The 20,324-nt window shown below is 37.9% G+C and overlaps 2 protein-coding genes across 3 annotated transcripts in view; both read left to right on the top strand.

Annotated features, from left to right (window-relative positions):
• Window positions 1-54: 54 nt before the first annotated feature.
• On the top strand, window positions 55-7,240 carry LOC122667692 (zinc finger HIT domain-containing protein 2). The gene is made up of 6 exons (XM_043864076.1): window positions 55-161; window positions 3,128-3,198; window positions 4,286-4,358; window positions 4,756-4,900; window positions 5,924-5,965; window positions 6,255-7,240. The coding sequence occupies exons 2-6, from the start codon at window positions 3,134-3,136 to the stop codon at window positions 7,130-7,132; spliced, it is 1,203 nt and encodes a 400-aa protein (XP_043720011.1). The 5' UTR covers window positions 55-161; window positions 3,128-3,133; the 3' UTR covers window positions 7,133-7,240.
• A 2,490-nt stretch (window positions 7,241-9,730) lies between these two features.
• LOC122670124 (protein ALWAYS EARLY 2-like) overlaps window positions 9,731-20,324 on the top strand; it is a 71,144-nt gene continuing 60,550 nt past the window's right edge. For both annotated transcript variants that reach the window (XM_043867091.1, XM_043867090.1), the window contains exons 1-4: window positions 9,731-9,859; window positions 10,700-10,798; window positions 11,520-11,582; window positions 14,045-14,122. In XM_043867091.1, coding sequence (XP_043723026.1) covers window positions 9,755-9,859; window positions 10,700-10,798; window positions 11,520-11,582; window positions 14,045-14,122 — 345 coding nt within the window. In that variant the 5' untranslated portion in view covers window positions 9,731-9,754. The remainder of the gene's footprint in view (window positions 9,860-10,699; window positions 10,799-11,519; window positions 11,583-14,044; window positions 14,123-20,324) is intronic.

Here is a 20,324-nt window from a genome sequence, read left to right as displayed (position 1 = left end):
TAAAAAAAAAAAAAACGTTGGGGTAGGTTTTTCACAAAACTTCAACTCACTCTTCAACAATTCTTCATTCGTAGCAGGCTCGAGGACTCGAGAACGATTGAGAGAGACGAGGAGCCGACGACCGACCGGCCACTGCTGCAACGTGCAATCCGGCGGCTCAGGTAAGGCCCTGTTAGTCCATCCTCTGTCTGTCTCTCTCTCTCCCCCGTTCCCTCTGCAACTTCGCTTTCGGTTCCCTCTTCCCTGTTCTCTGCGAGTAGTCCAAATGTTAGGGACCTGCGTTTGAGAAATGCATTGCAATATATGGGTCTGCTTGTTGATTAGTTACACAGCATGTTCTCAATCCATCATCTCTTCAGTGACTCAGTAGCACTTTTTGTTGTTTTCCCCCACGGGAAATGGATCCAGGAGACTTATCTTTCTTCAGTTTTTGACATTACCCAGAGCTCCTGAAGCTGGAATTCATTTGAATTGGTGAAACTTTCAACCCCCTGTAAAATAGGGAGAAACAAAAATCAAAATATTACTTTGGTTTCTGTTAGTTTTAACTTTTATGGAACTAAGAAGCTGACTTGAATCAGCATTAATTAGAAAGAAATTACTCCTCAGCCTTTTAAGTGAGTGGATTTGATCTATCATATTTCAGGTTTCTATTGATTTGCCCCCTTTTCAAACACAACTCATGTAATTTTTTTTTATTTACATTTTTGGGTAAAATATCTTTATTGCAGTTTTTAGTTTTTATTTTTATTTTTATAGTCTGTATTCATGCTTTGTTTTGGTTGCCACCAATGGTGCTGCATGTCTAGAATTCCCTTGTTATTGGAGGAGTTGCAATGTTCTGCAAATTTCAAAACTTGAATTGTTGTTCATGGGCAAGATGAAACCAGATGAATTTTCATTTGAATGTCATTGTGACACATTGGTTAATGGACATCTGCCATTTTTTCCTGCTAAGATATGGAGACTTAGTTCGGAGCATACCACAAGTGGGTTCTTTGAAAGTTGTATGGGGATTTAGTAAACATCATCTTTTCTTGATTCAGAACCCCTTTGAACTGAGCCTACACTGTCTTCTTTTCATTTCCTTTATGTTGTATGATTCTTGCAAAATGTGTTTATTTTCCAAAGAGTTAGGTGGAAGTTTGCAACTTGCTGAACGCTTGTTTCCCTGCCTTTTTATTAATCCCATGCCATATTCATGTCCCTTTGCCTGTCTTGAAATGGTTCTTTTAACAAGCAGCAGGTGAAGGATGTAATCAGAAGAGCAAAAGTGAAAGGAATGCCTAGCCCTTCACTTGTCCTAAAAGTGCATTGTCACATTTGGTAGTAGCTCTAACTGCCTTTTATTAATTTTGCTTGTTGGACTGAGTCACCTGAGCAAAGAGATAAAACTAGTTAAGGAAATGGAAAACCCACAAAATATTCTTTGTGTCTCTCCCATGGGGTGCCACCATTCTTGATAACATAAGGTTGCTAGCTCTCTCCACGTGTTGTCGACTACTTGGCATGTAAACACCTTGTTCGTCCCATCTCAGCTCTAGCCTCAAGTTGTGGTAATTTTCAATCCCACTAGTGTAATTGCTATTTCAAATGGATGGTGTAGCCTTTAAAAAGACAGTTGGGCACCCACATTTTTTTTTTCTTTAATGTAATCTGTGAGTAGAATAACTATATTCTTGGCAGATGGTGGGATAAGTGTTGAGATGTGCCTTGCTGATATCATAATTTCTATCAATTATGCACATATGATAATTGATTGATAATGTGAAACATGTGCTACAAATATTTAAAATAACATCCAAATTTTTTTGCTATTTTTTTATGGGGGAAACGAATAATTCCCGAATCTGAATCTGTATTGTATTTTGCCCTTTTTTTTGGAACCGAATTCTTAAATTAACCAAATGAATTGTTCCGAATAGTTCTGCGTCCAAATATTCTGGAATCTGAATTTGCTAACTGTGCTCTGCTCTGAGCCAAGGCACTGAAGAAGAAGGTGACACCTGCAACAGTCGCTGATTAAGGACACAAAATAGCAAGGGGATGTCTACTGATTCTTTACCACTCAACTCAGTAATGGATCTCTCTCTCTCCATACAGACACACTCTGATCGTGCTTCTTGCTTCTTTTTTTTTTAGTCTGAGTTGGATGTCTTTGATGCATTCTTGATATGAACTGATATTTGCTGCTTGATCAATGGCATTCTCCAAATATTATTTCCTTGTCTGCAAGTTTAGTAAATTCCAGTTAGGGATGTAAATGGATATTCGAAAATCCGTATTCAATCTGCGTTTGTATCCGTTTAGGAGAATCCGAATCCATCCGAAACTAATCGGATACGAATATGATAATCCCCCTAACCGACCAATTATTATCCGATTCGTTTAGCAATCTGACGGTAATAAATATTTGAAATATATCTCTGTTTTTGTCTATCCTTTTAAGTTACCTTATTGGGTTTTGTTATCTTATTTTTATAAATTTATAAGTTTAGATAATGTGATTCTTTTTCTAGATTTGTTATTGCTTTATATATATTGTTTTATGCAATGTGATACATGGAATCACATATCTATTAAAATAAATACAAGATATAATCAAAAGTAAAAAACGTAAGAAAATCAAAAACCAAGAAGAGTAGAAGAAAAGGTAGTTGTTGAACTCTCAAGTCTCAACCCTAACCCTCATCATAAAAATGGTAAAGATGTCAACGAATAGTCGAAAATTCGTATTCAATCCATGTTCAAATCCATTTAGGAGAACCTGTATTCAAAAAATAACTATCCGGAAATTATCCGAATCCGTCCGAATATAATCGGATACGAATATGATAATGCCTCTATCCGACCGAATTCGATCTGTTTACATCCCTAATTACAGTCCTGATTTGTCTTCTAAAGTACTTCCTTAATTTTATTGATTTTTCTGTTCAGTCACACTTTAATCATGTTATTAATTAATTCCATTTCCATATTGTGCTATTTTAACTTAAATTGAATCTAATTTATGATATGTGAGAATAAGGAACTGTGATTGTTAGCATGGATAATGTGTCTAATATTTCAAACCACACACAACTTCCCCATCTCTATTACTGATCTTACCATTGTTGCAATTGCGCAGACAGTGATGACATCTGAGGAACCCACAATTTCCGCCCAATTGGCTCAAGCAACCAGGATTATCTGTCGAGTGTAAGTGCTTTTGCCTTCAATTTCTCTTTATTTTACTCTTTCTGTTTCTATGTTGGGTATTTCCTTGTTTTCATTGTCTGTTAATTGTGCTCAATGGTACATTAAATTGAAATCTGATCAAGTTTGTTTGAGACCTTTTCATATTTGTATGAGTATCTATTGAAGTTCAGAGATACAATAGTTTGTGCCTTCCAAAGGTTGTAGTTGTTCAAGTCCTTCAAACCCATTGCCGAATAGTGTTATTGCTGTTGTAGGTGATTTTTTTTATTGTCTCCCTTCTGAGCAATCATATGATTCCATTTTTGGGATCTAGAACAGTTGAATACTGAAGGATAATATAAATTCTTACTTCTCTTTGATTAGCCAAATGTTGTTATGGATTTGAATTCTTAGATATGTACATCGTTATTGGTTTGTGACTTTAACATGTTGATTTAATCCAATTTGATGCTTCATGGCATTTATTGGAGAATTATGCATGAAGAAAGATGGAATTACTTTTATGAAACTCCAGCCAAGGATGGTTTATCAATTAAGATCAATTATTGACTTCTCCAATGGACAATGGAAATATTCTAGAGAGTGTAGGCACTGGGCACTCATAGGATGGGTGGGGAAGCCCAAATCTGCTCCATTCGCTGTAACTTGTTTTAGTTTTAAATGAAATGTTAGGCTTGTCATACATAGTTTTGGGTTATCAGTTACCACATCAAGGGGCCTAAATCTCAGGGTTCCAGATTGATCATCTTGCTATATGTATGCACCTAATCTTGGAAGAAGATAAGGTGCTTCAGACAAAATTGGCTGGTTTCGTTTCGTTGATTTTTGAGCTCTTAAGTTTGTCCTTTATATTTCAGTCACTTCGACGGACTTGTTACAATCTGCATTGTAGTTTTCCCTTATTTATTTTGGGAGGGGGAGGGGTTGAGATTATTTGGTCTCATGTCTTGGTTTGTTTATGTTTCAGTGGATTGAGATTTAACTACTTTATCATACTGCTAGCCAATGTTTACATCATCATGCTTTTTGCCAACATTAATATCTATAGAATTGTTGATCCATTACAAATATTGTTTCTTTTATACAGATGCCAAAAGCAATTTTCAAAGTACACTTGCCCTCGATGCAATTCCCGATATTGTTCACTTCACTGTTACAAGGTGGGTGAAAAAAGTAGTAAGATCCTGTTACAGAGAACCAACGAAGTGGTTTCTTATGGTTTTAGGTGCATAGTGATTTCATGTGGTATTGATCTTCTTCTGTTTTAAGGCGATGCATTCTTAATGTCAACTGTTGTCGTGTATCAGCGTGAGCTATAGTGGTATATGGATCCTGAAAAAACTAGGATTTCTCAGTTTCATATTGTTTGTTCTTTATTCTGTTTGTGGGGCCTCACCAAGTTGCCCATGGTTATTGGATATTTGACCACTCACTTGTCAATGTCCATATAAAATATATAATGATCACTATGTACAAACATTTCCTCTGGAGATTACTGTAAGTAGTACAGGATTTCTGTGGTTAATTTGTCCTTTGATTTTATTATTTTTCTTCCAGGCTCATAGTCTCCGTTGCACGGAATCGTTCATGCGAGAAAATGTTGAGGAGGAGCTCCGACAACTGCAACCTGATGATGAAACAAAAAGAAAAATGCTAGACATACTCAAACGACATCACACAGAAGATGAGATGGATGAAGACGGTGTGTTACCTGAACTGCAATTTCTTTTACGTCAATTTTTTGCCTCTGGTTGTAAGGGGATAGATAAAACTTGAAACAGCTGTTACTCGTTCGATTCTTGCACCAACTTGTCTTTACGTTTTCATTCATTTTTGTAAGCTTTCTTAGAGAGAGGAGAACGAACATTAAGCAAGTACAGATAAGGAGATGCAGCCTAAGTGGAAATGCAAGGGATCAAAAATCACTAAAGACCATCCACCTCCCCCCTCCCTCACCAAAAGAATTTAAAAAAAGAAAAAGAAAAAGAAAAAGAAAAAAGGAAGAGAGAGAGGAAGCACACATGCATACACAGACTAGAGACTAATCTCACGTACCAAGATCAGTGCCAACATATTGAGATCTAGCTTTTTGCTATGTATCATTAATCCATCCAGATATCCAATGAGATGAGTTGTTCTTCATAGATGCAATAGACTGCTCCTTCCTATTAAGTTGTGCAGGTTTCTAGGGGAAACCATATAATGCCACCCTAGGAGCCTTGATGTTAGTTGCCAGCTTCACTTGTCTGCTTTTTTTTACCAAATTTTGGCTGCTTTCTTCAAATTAGGAAAGCAATGTAAACCCAAAATCCAACCTCTGAATATTCTAACTACGAACATGGCCATACCCAACTTCTTGGTGTTGGATGCACTTCCTTTTGGAAGTAGCATGTTGAATGGTTTGGCTAGGTTTTATGCTAGTGCCGGCTCGAGATTCTCCTCACTAAGCTAGGCTTGGGACCACCCAAAAAAAGGGTACTAAAGTCGTATAATTGGAAAGTTGTCAACTGCCTACCCAATTGTGAAGAGGGGGAAAAAATAAAGGAAAAGGAACAGGAGAGAGAGAATGGATGATACATTCTTCAGACCCTCATTAGTGTAGCGTTTCGATTCCTTACACTGGTGTCGTGGGAATCCTTCCCCATATAATTGCAAGTTTGCCAATTTTCACCTATTATATAAGATGCTGAAGAGGGTAGTTACTAATATTTTTTCCTTTTGGCAGACTCTCCTCTGTCTGAAGAGACCATTCAGAAGATTTTATCTGGTAAGTTCCCATCACTTTCTTGTTAACTCGCATTCTTCTTGTATTCTGAACAATACATGTCAGTGTACCCTTTCTGCAATTTGAAAATATTGCAGAAATCAATAATTTTTCTCTGCATTCCAACCCTATTGTCCTATTGGCTTATCCTTGAGTTTGGGGTTTTTGCGACCGTTGACCATCTTGCTGGGTGAACTAATTCTTGTCTCCCCCCCCCCCCTTCTTTATTTTTTTTCTTTTTTAAAATTTTCTTCCTTAAAGTTTATCTTAGTCTTTCTTTCACGATTCTCAGGAAATGAAGTCAGTTTAGATGAATTATCTGCAGAAGAAATGAAGCAACTCCAAAGAGCAGTTGCATCTGGAGAATTAAGCAAAATGATACAGCCTTGGGAACCCTGGTGGTTCAAGCATTCTGCAAGAATGATTTCTCTCAGCCGTGAGGGAACTAAGCTTGTTCAGCCACTTAATGAGGAAGATGTCAGAAAATCAACAGAAGATGATTCTGAAAGCGGCCAGTCAACTATTATACCGCCTGGGCCTGAAACTCCACTGCCACCCGTCAGCAAGCTGAGTTCCATAGCGCCATCCCCTCTTTTAGCAGTTCATCTGGTTGACACTATATACTCCTATTGCTTCACTCTACGTTTCTACAATGGGGATTGGCAATCTGATGCCCTTGGTGCGGCCATGGTGGTATTGAATGTCTCCTCTGTCTTGGGTGAAGGTGGACAGCCAGAGACAGTATCACAAGCACTTTCCCATTGCTTGGAGCAGACATGCTCACCTGCTTACAGGCATGCTGGTGGCTTGAGTTTTGGGATATGTCTTCTTGATGATTTAGTAAAGCTACTTTCTCTAGGTGGAGCTGCTTTAGTGTGCCTGCTCTGTGATCTACAGAGGCTGATTCAGGCTGGACAGAGGGAACTGAAGGCTGAAAAACCCAGGAAGCTGAAAAGGGTGGAAGTGGGGACTAAGCTTAAGCTTGCTGAGAAGAAGGTTTACTTTTTGATGTGTTGGGTTCATGAGCAACCAAAGGAATTTTGGTCTTCATTGATGACCATTGTTGGGGTGGAGAAGGATTTGATTGCATCTGTGGGACATGAAGGCAGTCATGTAAAAGTGGATGCGAAACCAGAATCCAAGGGTAAGGTCATAATTGAGGAGGTTTAGGGAATTCCTCATTGGAACGGTTTAATGTAAACCGTTTTGTATAGATGGTTAAGCTTATCATGTAACACATCTTACTCAATTGAGACGTGCATTATCCAATAAACATATGGGCAAGAGATCGCTGCCTGGTCGTGTAGCCCTTCATCAATGCGGGTCAATGAGAGTATGCACAGGGGCATCAATATGGATGAGATTTTTTATTTCATGGGCCCGGGATGGTATTTTCCCGTGAAATAAGTTGTGAATAAGATCGATCCAAGTCAGTAAGAAAACGCTAGAACTAAGGTGTCAGTTTCACTTAGCAAGTTTTTAGCTGGGTGAACCGGATCAATCCAAGTCAGTTGAATCAAATTGGGATCAGTCGATTTTGATTTCAATCAGGCAGTTCTACAGATTTTGATTCAATTATTAAAACCATAGCCAAAATCCAAACAAGACCACTCATAATAGAGTATTGCATTTTCTTTTTGAGTAAGCGAAAGTTTTCTTTCACTAGTGGGGGAAGAAGAATCCCCACAATAATGCGACTAAATGTATCAATTTTGGACTTGAACTAAGAACCGGATTAAATTGACCTGTTAGGAAGCAGAACTTATCCACAAATAGCTTATTCATTTGGTTCTGGTTTTACTGATTACATTATTGGCCTACCAAATGGTTCCAAAGCTGATAGACCAACTATGAACCATTGGGATTGGAACAAATCCACATCCTAACCCTATCTATTATATGGAAAAAAAGAACATTCCCTGGTTGTGTGGTTCTTGCGCCCAACATAGGAGCGTGCAGAAGTATTACCCCACCCCTCTTAAAATCCAAAATCCCATTCATGTTGATGCCCCAAGGCGAACTCTCATAGTCTCATTGCCCCCTTGTTGGTGTAAGGGTTATGTGATCAGACAACGATCTCTTGCCCATATTAAATAATTCTTAAACCCTAGGGTTGTGAGAGTTAAGGTTAATCATTTTTTTTAAGTCTTTCAATTTTGACTGGTTCCTCTTGTCTCATATAATGTTTTACCAAAGATTCGGTTGTTAATGTAAAGATGCATTTGAGAATACTAACTTAAGAACATGCCTTAAAATAATCTTAATTTGTGAGGGAGGCAATGTTTTTACTTATTAGTTGAATATAAACAAGAGGCACTATGCTACTATGGACTAGTTATATGATTTGAAGAAAAAAAACGATGGTGGGTTGCATATCTCATTTGATTGAAATTAGTGTTTTATTATTAAAAACTTAAAATAAAAGAAGAAATTAGAGTTTTAATAAAAAAAATGTTGGTGGTAAAAATATTGATAGCTGTCCTTGTACAAATTCCTTTAGACTCTCCTCATAATAAATAGTGAGACCCACATTGATATTTATCTATTCTATTAAGATCATGTGGGTCCCATATAGGCTCCATATGGATGATGCCATTTTCCAATCCCTCATTGATTATAGTGTGCATATTCCTTTCTACACTACCCTTGTAGGCACACTACCATTGTAGGAAATCATCTTCTTTATAATAATATTGAATAGGGAAAAGATCTCTACTTGGTGGTGTTTCCCATGCCCTCTAACAGGGCACTGTGTAATGATGTCTTTGCCCCCTCGGTAGATTCCTAGGCGTGCTCCCCCATTGGCCCAGGCGTTTCTGTAGAGACCATGTGACTAAGTAGAGATCTTTTCTCCGATTGAATATATGTAGTATGTGTTAAGGAGTTTTTTCTTTTTTTTTTGGGAAAAAGATCTCTATTTGGTGGTGTTTCCTACGCCCTTTCACAGGGCACCATGAAACGATGCCTTTACCCCTAAATAGATACCTAGACGTGCTCCCCCATTGGCCTAGATGCTTGTGTAAAGACCATGCAAGCAAGTAGAGATCTCTAACTTATGGGAAATCCCCTTAACGCATGATCTTTCTTTCACAAAACAAAAAGGATTAGGGAGGTTCTTATTATTATTATTTTTTTGGAGTACTTGGAATCGATTAAGAACTGAAATCGACCCATCTATTAGTTAATTAATTAAGGGTCCTCCTCAGTTTGAAACCGATTAGTTTATTGGGCCGATTCTAATCTAGATCTTTTACAACCGAAACCATCAATGAACAAGACTAATAGCCCACAACCAGACCAATTAACAACCGTTAGATGTGATCATTTGATGAGACTTGTTTGAGGTCGAAAGTAACCCTCCCCTTGGCATCCAATGGCACCGATGCCCTGAAATTAGCGGAATAAGCGCACGTGGATTTAAGTGTTTGGCGCGTATTTTGGTTGGATTGAAATCTTCAATTGGTCTTTTCCTTTCCCAAATCCCAAACCCAGCCATCCCCCTCTTTTTCTTTTGAAGGGAGCTCTGCAGTGTGGGTTTAGACCCGCGTTATCTTGTTCGGTAGCGTTCGAAGTCAATTGTTTTCCTCCTGTAAAAGACGCACAGACGATCAAATCTGGAAGCAGTAGATGAAAATCTACTAATTTTGCTTTTCATTTTGGTGGTGCAACCGTGGAGGAGTATTTCTTGCATTAGATTTTTAATTTGGTATTCGTTTTTTGTTTAGGAGATTTGTTGAATTTTAATTCTGTGTTGTACTTATGCCATTTCTCAGATTCTTGTGAAAATTATTCATGGCGCCTGCCAAGAAATCAAAGAGTGTGAAGAAGCGTTTCTTGAATGTTAACGAGGAGTCCCCTGATAAGGATGGAGGCAACGGGGGCAAAACTAAGCAACGGGTAAGTTTTGGATTCTCATGTTTGAAGTTCATATACAGAGTAAAATTAACTTTTTCTGTCTTCGTCATACTTAAGCTTCCTAATATCTCACTGTTGTCCCAATCTATTTTCCCTTTATTTGGTTATGATTGGAGGCAGCCATCTAGATTGGAGGCAAGTTGTTTTGATCTGTAAACAAACCCCGCCCTGACATCTAGCTTTGACGGGGGCATTTTCCGACTATGAAAACGGGTGAATAGTTGTGAATTTGGTCATGGTTGTTAACCTTGTTGCAGATTATGTTCTCATTCTTTCTCCCCTTATATATTTTTAATCTATGTTTGAAGAGTAATATAATCCTGAGGATTAAATATTTACTTCAAGGGTTTGATCATGTACTCAATAAGATTTCACTAGGTTTTTATGTGTGTTTGATAGAGAAAATATTTGAGACAAAAAACCCCCCTTTAAATATCCTTTTTTTTTTGGAAAAACCTTTATTAATTTTTGTGTGTATAAAAGTTGTTCATTGGGATGGTATATGGTTCCCTGGGATTTGATCATGAGTATATGACATACTGAGAGATTATTCTTGAATTATGCTTATGTGGTTATGCTCTCTTTCCCTGGTTCTTTTTCAGACACATTATCTCCCTGTCAGTGAGTCTATTGTTCATCAAGCTGCCTTAAGTTGCTGATTTTCTGTGGTGTTTTCATTATTTCAAATAAATTACATTTAAGCCTCTAGATATGGTGCAGGTTGTTATGCATTCCAGACTGAAAAATAGTAACTGAGTTATAAAGTAATAGTTTGACTTTATGAACATTCCATAATGTTGAGCACAATCCTTTAATGTGCAGAAGAGGAAATTTCCTGACATGTTAGGGTCTCAGTGGAGCAGGGAGGAGCTTGTGCGGTTTTATGAAGCCTACCGGAAGTATGGGAAAGACTGGAAGAAGGTTTGTTTCAACTTTCGGCATCTTGAATTGCATCAATTTCAAAGATAGGATTGCTAGTCTGTTTTCTCTCTCCAATTTCAGGTTAATTTTTTTTTTGTTTTTTTAATTTCTTATTATAAAATTTTCATTTTTAAGCTTTTAATTATAGATAGGCAAAAGTTTTTATGGTCCGGCTAGACTAGAGAGTATCTCATGACTGACACCATGTTTTGCCACATGGAAGGGTGATATGAGAATCTTGACTGTATGCTATCTAGAAAATGATTTAGATTGGTCATATGTCAAACTTCAGACCTAGATTCAACCATATACCCTCCCACGCATTGACATATTCCCTTGTATTTTCAGCCATCCATTTCTTTTCTGAAAATTTTCATTTTTCAGTGGATTCTCAAAGCCTTCTTTTACCACTTCGCCAACTCTGTTTTGGCTGAAGCTTGACATGTGAGTATGGGATTCGGTCCACCTGTCCACAAAATTTCAGCTCTATATTTGTGCCAGTCCAGAGAACTTCTTTATACCTGCTGGACTAGAAAACCTTCGTCCAGATAGATATTATATTCTGTTTCTGTAGAAGTACTCACTAATGATTTAAAAGAAAAGGTGACTATTGGACGTTTTATTTTACTTATATGTAAAGCTGGGATTATTTGTATTATCATGAATTAGTTATTTTAGCTCTTGGAATCTTTTAGTAGTCATTGTTAAAATTGACTTACAGGTTGCTGCTGCAGTACGCAATAGATCTGTGGAAATGGTGGAGGCCCTTTACAATATGAATAGAGTAAGCATGGTTCTTGATTTTTTTTCTTAAAATTGACGAACTAAATTTGACCATAATTTCTGTTATTTTTTTGTTATTCAAATTTTAGATACGACGATTGCTTGTGGAATAGTCATGTTTAATATTTCCTCTGACCTGTAATCAGTAGCTGCATCATGATTATTGTTGTAAGTTGTAACATATTTTTCTGCTTTAGTTTTTGTTGTTTTGTTGCTTCTCATGTCCGGTGTTCGCTGTAGCCATATTGCATTGGATGTTTTGCTTGTACAAAATGATTTTCTTGTCCCTTTTGCTTTATTGGATTTCCTACTTGTAAATTAGTTTATAACATATCATATAAGGAAATGGAACTGTTTTGGACTAAATATCGATGGCTATTGAATGTGGAAGATATGAGGTCTTTATTGTTGACAAGGGCTGCCTTGACAGCGTTAATTAGAATTTTCTTGATTTTTCTTATGGCTCGGTGTGTTTCGGTGTAAATTTTTTCATGTTGAAACATTTTCCAATGTTTGTTTCTAGGAGATAAAATATGATGTAAAAACTAAAATGTCATTGTAAAATTTTCCAATGTTTGTTTGTCATTTATTTTACATGGTAAAATTATTTAAAATAATTATGTAAGAAGCCATTATAACAAATTTACATTAGGCAGCCCATATTATATATGGTTGTAAAAACCATGTATCGACACAGGGCCCACAAACCTATATATGATCTTCAATACAACTCAGAAACATTAACCCAGTTCACATTACAAAAGAAAAGGAACAGTAAAGAACAAAGTGATCTTCGAACTGTCATGGAAAAGGAAAGCAAAAAAGAAAAACAAAGCGCATGTTGTCAGGAGAAACAGGAAAAAAGGTGAAGGCTATACCTTGTTCAGATTTCAGACAGATGCCACTTGAATTCGAGCTGCTGACTAGAGCTTCTCGCTATTCTTACCTATATAGAAACCCTAAAAGAATGGAAAATTTATTGATCAATAATCTGGAAATTAAAGACAGAGAGAAATATAGAGACAACTCAAAGAAGAAAAAAGGACAAGTCTAACTGAAGAAATCGAGATGTCTGCATTCCACCTTTTATCTATCCTTGTTAATGTGTTTTTATGGTTTTCTTCCATAAAAAAGGCTTGGAAGATGTGATCTGACCCCTGACAGTTTTGTTCATAATATATAGATCAGATTCAAGCATGAAGCACTGTTCAAAGGTTAAAAAACCCTCAAGAGAGAGGAAGAAAACATAGATCAGAGAAAAAATGAATGAAACCAAACTCTTACGGAAGGATGGAATGAGAGGAAACTGATGAGATCCAAGAGCAGAGGATGACCAGAGCTGTAGATGCACAAACTGTGGTGATCGTGAGTGACTGTGAGCACGAGGGCAGAACTCTGGTTATCGTGTTGAGCAACACCCAATATTTTTGAGGGAACATTTTATGGACAAATGGGCTGTAAAATTACCAAGGTTTAATCCAGAAAATGTATGATCTTTGTAAAATTTTCCCGAGGAAAATTTCCATATAACAAAACAAGCATTAGAAATTTTAATTTTGGAGTAAAATTTGTTTTTTTTTTTTTACTATTTTATGTCGAAACAAACGGAGCCTGGAAAGAAAGTGTTAAGTCACCATGAGAGGAAAAATTTAAATGGTGGATAGTAAGTAGAGAGGTACAACTCATTCTTACAACTGAAGCCAATTCTATTTCCTTAAGTATATCAAAACCATGGGTACATAGTACTTAAATAAAAGATAAGTTAATTCTATGAAACAAAGAAAATAGAAACTGAATTCTCCCTAATTTGATACTTGATACTAAACTTATTTGAACAAGTAAAGCCTCCCACTTTTGTAGCTTCCCTCTGAAACTTGCTTAGTAGTTCAGTTGGTAGAATCCAGATAACAGATTAAAAAAGTTTGAAAAATCCCCAACTCCTTAACCACTTAAGGAATTAAACACTTTTAAATATTCCAAACTGGTACGATATTCACAATTACCAACATACACTTGATGTTTTGAGCACTATAATGAATATGAAATCAGACTTTTCTTTTGCCCCTTCATGATAGTCACCCATACTTGGCAGCTTTTAGGAATTGTTTGAAATGTGGTTTGGCCCAGAAGGGTGCTGAACCAGACCAGTACCATGTTTGGCCTTATTCTTAAAGGGCCAGTGAGCCTAATTGTTCAGTTGTGAAAACAAAGGCTGGACACTTAAAGTTGAGCTCAGGTCACACTGAAGGAGTCAAACAAACTCCCCCAAGGCCCACTTTTCAGAATTTCCAAACAGCACTGAAAATTTGTTTTATGCCATTTTTGTGGTGGATAAATAACTTCTTTGTTTGGGCCTGCATAAAATTAATATATTATGGGTGGTACAGGAGCAGAGAACTTATCTATTTGCTATGCCTTTGGTTTATGATGTTTGAAAGCTTAGATTATGTGCTGTGTTTACAGGCATACTTATCACTTCCAGAGGGAATAGCATCTGTTGTTGGGCTAATTGCAATGATGACTGATCACTATAATGTTCTGGTAAGTAACAAGTCAGATCTCAACCAAGGCTTTTGCTGTTTTTTAGTGGTTCATAGTTTTATGACGTGCTTAATGCTTATGAGTGCAATTTTGAGGTATGCTAACTTTCTTAAATACTTGGTAAATGTAGAGATGATGAGTTGATGACCAAATAAGTGTTATTTTAGGGGTTTAATGCTGGATTAAGAATATGTAAACATATTACCTTCAATCTTGTTGAATTCCATGAATACTGGCTTAGTCAGAGTGACTACAGCTATTCTTAATTTATAATATGAAATAGAACAATCTAGAATAGGTACAAAGACAATATTACCCCTATGACAATTTTACCCATGAACCTGTATTACAAGTTACAACACTCCCCCTCAAGTTGGTGCATACATGTCAAACATGCCCAACTTGCCCTAATTACAGAACAAAATAACTTACTACTAATTCCTTTAGTAAGAACATCAACCAGCTGTTCACTAGACTGAACAAATGGAATGCAAATTACTCCTTGCTCCAACTTTTCCTTGATAAAATGCCGGTCAATCTCAACATGTTTGGTACGATCATGTTGGACTGGGTTGGTTATGAGTGATACTGATTGCTGACTTGTTGTCAGTTGTCATAATAGAATCGCATAGGTAGATCAACACCTATACCCAAATCTTGAATGAGCCCCTTGAGCCAGAGAAGTTCATAGATACCTTGTGCCATAGTTCTAAATTTTGCTTCCGCACTAGATCGAGCAACCACAGCTTGTTTCTTGCTTCTCCACGCAGTTAAATTACCTCCAATAAAGGTACGATATCCAGATGTTGACCTTCTATCATCAGGACTGCCTGCCCAATCTGCATGAGTATAGGCCTCTATCTGAAGATGACCATGTGGAGAATACAAGATTCCTTTTCCAGGAGATGACTTTAGGTACCTCAGTATTCTGTATGCTGCCTCCAAGTGAGAGGAGTCAGGAGTGAGGGTCATGCATGAACTGACTCACGATGCTCACTGCAAATGCTATATCTAGTCGCGTATGGGAGAGATATATCAAACGACCAACTAGTCTTTGATAACTACCGTTATCCACAGGGTCATCTTCCTTACTCTTTAAGTGTGTGTTGGGCTCTAGAGGTGTATCGGCTGGTTTACAACCAAGCATCCTTGTATTACTCAATACGTTAAGAGTATATTTTCTCTGAGAAAGAGATATACTTTTAGCTGAATAGGCAATCTCGATTCCCAAGAAATACTGTAATCTTCCTAAATCTGTGACTTCAAACTCAATACCCAGATAAGTCTTCAACTTCTGAATTTCTTGTGCATCACTACTAGTGATCACTATGTCATCCCCATAGACGATCAAAATTGTGATATGTTGTCCCACGCTTTTGACAAACAATGTGTGATCAGCATTGCTTTGCTTATAGCCATTAACAATCATGGCTTTATGGAAGCGACCAAATCAGGCCCTTGGTGATTGTTTTAGACCATATAAGGCCTTCTTCAACTTGCATAACTTTCCCTGAGTCTCTGGAGTATCAAAGCCTAGAGGTATCTCCATATAAACTTCTTCTTCCAATTTTCCGTGCAAGAAGGCATTCTTGACATCAAGCTGTTGGAGATCCCAACCGTGATTTACAGCACAAGAAATAATGACTCTCACCGTATTCATCTTTGCCACAGGAGCAAAGGTCTCTTGATAGTCGATTCCATGGGTTTGGGTGAACCTTTCACAACCAATCTTGCCTTGTATCTCTCTACTGTTCCGTTTGATTTGTGTTTCACAACAGAGACCCATTTGCAACCTACGAGTTTCATTCCTGGTGGAGGAACCACCAAATCCCAGGTTTTATTTTTCCCCAGGGCATGCATTTCTTCATTCATCGCTTCTTTCGCCTTCTATTCGGCTATTGCTTCCTGCAAATTGTTCGGAATAGTAACAGAAGACATGGAATGAAGGAGTTAAAGAATTATATGACACAAAATTTGAAATTGGGTGGTGTGTAAACTCCACTTTGGTTTTCGAATAGCAATGGGTAAATCAAGACTAGGATCAAGAGTAAGCTTACCAGAGAGATGACTAGGAGTAGGACTTGTAACAGGTATTGATTGTGTGGGAGCAGTGGTGGTAGTCTCTTTGTGCCAAGTTCCACGAGGAGGAAAATTTGTTCCACGAGAGAAAGTCTTCAACTCTTTCAATGTTCTAGACTCCCCCTAGATTATAGTCTACTCACTTTGTCCTTGCTCTTGTTCCTGACTTGTAATTCCATCTTCCAATTCAACAGATACATCTTCTATGGTAGGGATATTTACATCCAGAGGAGCAATCAAAGGTGCCTCTTCATCACTTAGAATCTCCCCCTGGAGAGGTACCGGCGGTGCAAAGTAAGCCTCAGACTCCCGAAAAACCACATCCATGGTGACAAACAATTTTCTAGTAGGAGGATGGTAGCACTTATACCCCTTCTTGGTAGCAGAATATCCCAGAAAAACACACCGAAGACCCTTGGGGTCGAACTTGCCATGGGCATGGTGATTTCGGGAAAATAGCATACAACCAAAAACCTTCGGAGAGACAACAAACATGGAGGAGTTGAGGAGAACATCCAAAGGGCAGTGACTAGTCAAAACTTAGGAAGGGAGCTGATTGATAAGATAAGTGGCTGTAAGCACTGCATCCCCCCCAAAACGGGGAGGAACAACCGTAGTAAACATTAGGGAGCGAGCCACCTCCAATAAATGCTGATTCTTTTGTTCAATAACTCCATTATGAGCAGGAGTGTCCATGCAAGAGGTCTGGTGTATAATGCCATGAGAATCCAAATAGGAGCGAAAAGCACCATCCATGTATTCCTTGCCGTTGTCAGACCGTAAAATCTTCACTTTGGCATCAAATTGAGTTTGAATTTTGAACCATCTTATGAAATAAGGTGAAACGATGAAAAATATCACTCTTATTGTGCACCAAGTAAACCCATGTAGTGCGACTGTAACAGTCAATAAAGGTGACGAACCACTGGAATCCAAAAGTAGAAACACACTGGGTAGGGCCCCACACATCAGAATGTATTAAACTGAAAGGAGTCACACTTCTACTATCAGAAACAGGATAAACATTCTGAGTTTGCTTTGCCAAAGTGCAAGCATACCAAGAAAAATTATTGGGATTACATTTTTTAAATAAACTAGGAAATAGAATTGACAAAAGACTCAAAGGGGGATGTCCCAAACAGCGATGTCATTTATTTAATTCCAGTAAAGCAGAGGTAGAATCAGAAGTCAAGGTTTGAGATTGCAATGCTGCTGGAGAACCATCAAGCACGTACAGACCACCAACCACTTTACCACTTGCAATCGTATGACCCGTGACTAAGTCCTGGTACACACAGTTGTTTGGAAAAAAATGTTACTTTGTAGCTTAGGTCCCTAGTTAAACTACTAATGGATAATAAACATGGTAAAAAATTTCGCGATATATCGCCGAAATTTCGGTAATTTCGACACTACCGAGACGAGAGACGAGATGGCCTTCCGAAATGAAAAAAGTTCAAATTTCGGCATATTTCGGCATATTTCGGTATATTTCGGTATATTTCAGTATATTTCATAGAAATACTGTGTATTGAGCAGTATATTTCGGTAAATTTTGTAAAAATACTGTGTATTGAGTATTGAACTATTGACTATTATGAAGTTTATGAGTTATGACTTATGCACTTATGACTTTATGAGTTTAAACTTTAAAGTTTAAACTAAAGGCTACATTTGACTTTATTTTTGTTTCATTACTTTGTTTAAATTTCTTATTATGTCTTTTAGTACTTAAACAATATGAATTTAACTATTTTATACAACAGGGTCCGACCGTACACAGTCAATCAAGGGTGCAAACCCAAAACACCACTTTGAGTTCATTTTTTTTGCAATATGAAGATTTAAATGTGTTTATTTAGCTTAAATAAGGGTGTTCATGATGTATCAGGCCTAGATATGGCCAAATACCCACCGAGATGGACTCCCGAAAAATTGCAGAAAAAATGCAATATTTTGGCGAAATTTCGCCAAATTTCGGATATCTCGGTAGGCCCGAGGTACCGATATATCGCGAGATATAGTACTATGATAATAAATTAGTAGAAAACTTAGGTACATGTAACACAGAGGAAAGGCAAAGAGAAAAAGTGCACTGAACAAATCCCTTGCCCGAGATAGAAGAAAAAGACCCATTAGCAACACGAACCTTACTATGACCAGATAAAGGAGAATATTGGAAAAAAAGAGTGGTAGAATCTATCCTATGGTTGGTTGGACCAGAGTCAATAACCCAAGAGTTGGGTATGAACGAGGTGCAATTCCCACCAAATAAATACTTGTGGAAGGAGTGGTAGAAGAATCAGAAGGCAGAGAAACAACCGAAGCAGCCAGTGAAGGAGATGCGGATGCCGAAGAAGATGTATCCAAACGAGTCGTCATGTCCCGAAGATGTTGTAGTTTAACCACTACTTGAGAAAGTGATTGGTCAGTAGACTGCTCCTCAGTAGAGACCTGATTTGCACGGGCATTGTTGGAACGATTCGATCCACCCTTCCCACACCCACGGGTATCTGTGTAGGTCGATGCTACGGTCCATGGGATCATGGTGGTTCACCATGGGAAACTAATAAATTATATTTTTTGAGTTCCCTGTTATAGGGAACTCCAGGGTTGTCCATAGGGAACCCTAGGGTTGCCCTAGGGCACCCTAATCAGGTTTGAGTAGCCTATTTTCAATTTTAGGGTTTTCCATGGTCGCCCATAGTGCTCTGCTGGAACCCTATTAGGGTTTGGTATGACAAACCAATGCCCAGTCCATCTCTTTAACGTCCCGTAAAATTAATGGGATCCATGTCATAGAGAAAAATCATCCCTATTCCATCTCATGGATAGAAGGATCCATCCCACACCCGAATGCGCAGCGGAAAACAATCGATTCGGGTCACTTTCACATCCCTTAAATAATCAATACAATAAAATCAACAGGAATTAGCATAGAATTGCTAACCTGATGAGCCTCAAGTGTTGCTCCTCCATTAGACAATGGTTCTTCCTCTAATGAGCGCTCTAAGCAAATAGATCTGAACCTCCAATGGTGCAGCCAAGGTTCTTCAAGCCAATCCTAGATGCTCTTTAGTTCTTCGAAAACCCTAACTCTTAAACAAAGTAGAGAGCAAGAAGAAGGAGAAGAAGAGATCACAAGAGAGAGAGAGAGAGAGAGGGAACCAAAAATCATCCAAAGGGGGGGGGCAGCCAAAAATGTGGAGCACTGCCCCCTCCTGCGTTTTTGGTTATTTTTATAATGTTAGGGTTTCCAAAACCCTAGATGGGAAAAATCCCAGTGAGAGTCTGACTCTCTCTCTCCTTGTTGGCTTTCCTGTTTAAACTCAAAGTGCTTCTAATTGGTGAAGAAGCAGAATCTAATAGGGAATGATATAATTAATTAATTATTTTAATTTATGGATAATTACAATTAGCACCATATCCATTAATTAAATAAAGAACCAATTATTTTAGCAAATTCTAAATAACTCCCTACATGATAATTTTTACATGATAATAAATTATCATGTACAACCCCCCCACTAATCAACACCATCATTATGGAATCTAGGGCATGTACACTTGTACTGCCAAACCCCATTCCATAGCACATGTCCATATAAGAGTGTCTGTGTAACTGATCGGGTCCCGTAAAACTCGATAAAACACTTTAATCAAATAACTGTATATAATCTGTTATTTTATGTAAACTAGGTTTTGCAAAATCCATTTCCAAAACGACACTGGATCCAGATTCTGATCCGACCATACACAGACAACTTCAATCTCGGTGTTCCCCAATCGGGCAGTGGTGACCATGTTGAGTAACTCCTTCACTCACAAAGTGTTCGCGCATTCCCAGAACACCGGCTTTGACTTACTTGAGTCTCAGTCATTGATGAACCAAAGAATGCGGTCACACTGCGCAGTAATAGGGTTCCCTCAGGTAAAGGGTCTCGGTGACACATGTCTATCCCTTCCTACATCTGGCAGTAATATATGAGGGAATCGACAAAGGAGATTCTTCGCCAATACACACATCGATCATGTGAGTATTCGCATTCGTACCCTGACATCACATGTCTAGGCATACCCAATGCGACAACCATATGATAAGGGTGCCTAGCCCAAACCCTAG

The sequence above is a fragment of the Telopea speciosissima genome, chromosome 7 (assembly GCF_018873765.1).
Source record: "Telopea speciosissima isolate NSW1024214 ecotype Mountain lineage chromosome 7, Tspe_v1, whole genome shotgun sequence".
Classification (NCBI taxonomy): Eukaryota; Viridiplantae; Streptophyta; class Magnoliopsida; order Proteales; family Proteaceae; genus Telopea; species Telopea speciosissima.
Note: the sequence above shows the minus strand (reverse complement) of the source record. Positions and strands in the feature narration are given on the sequence as shown.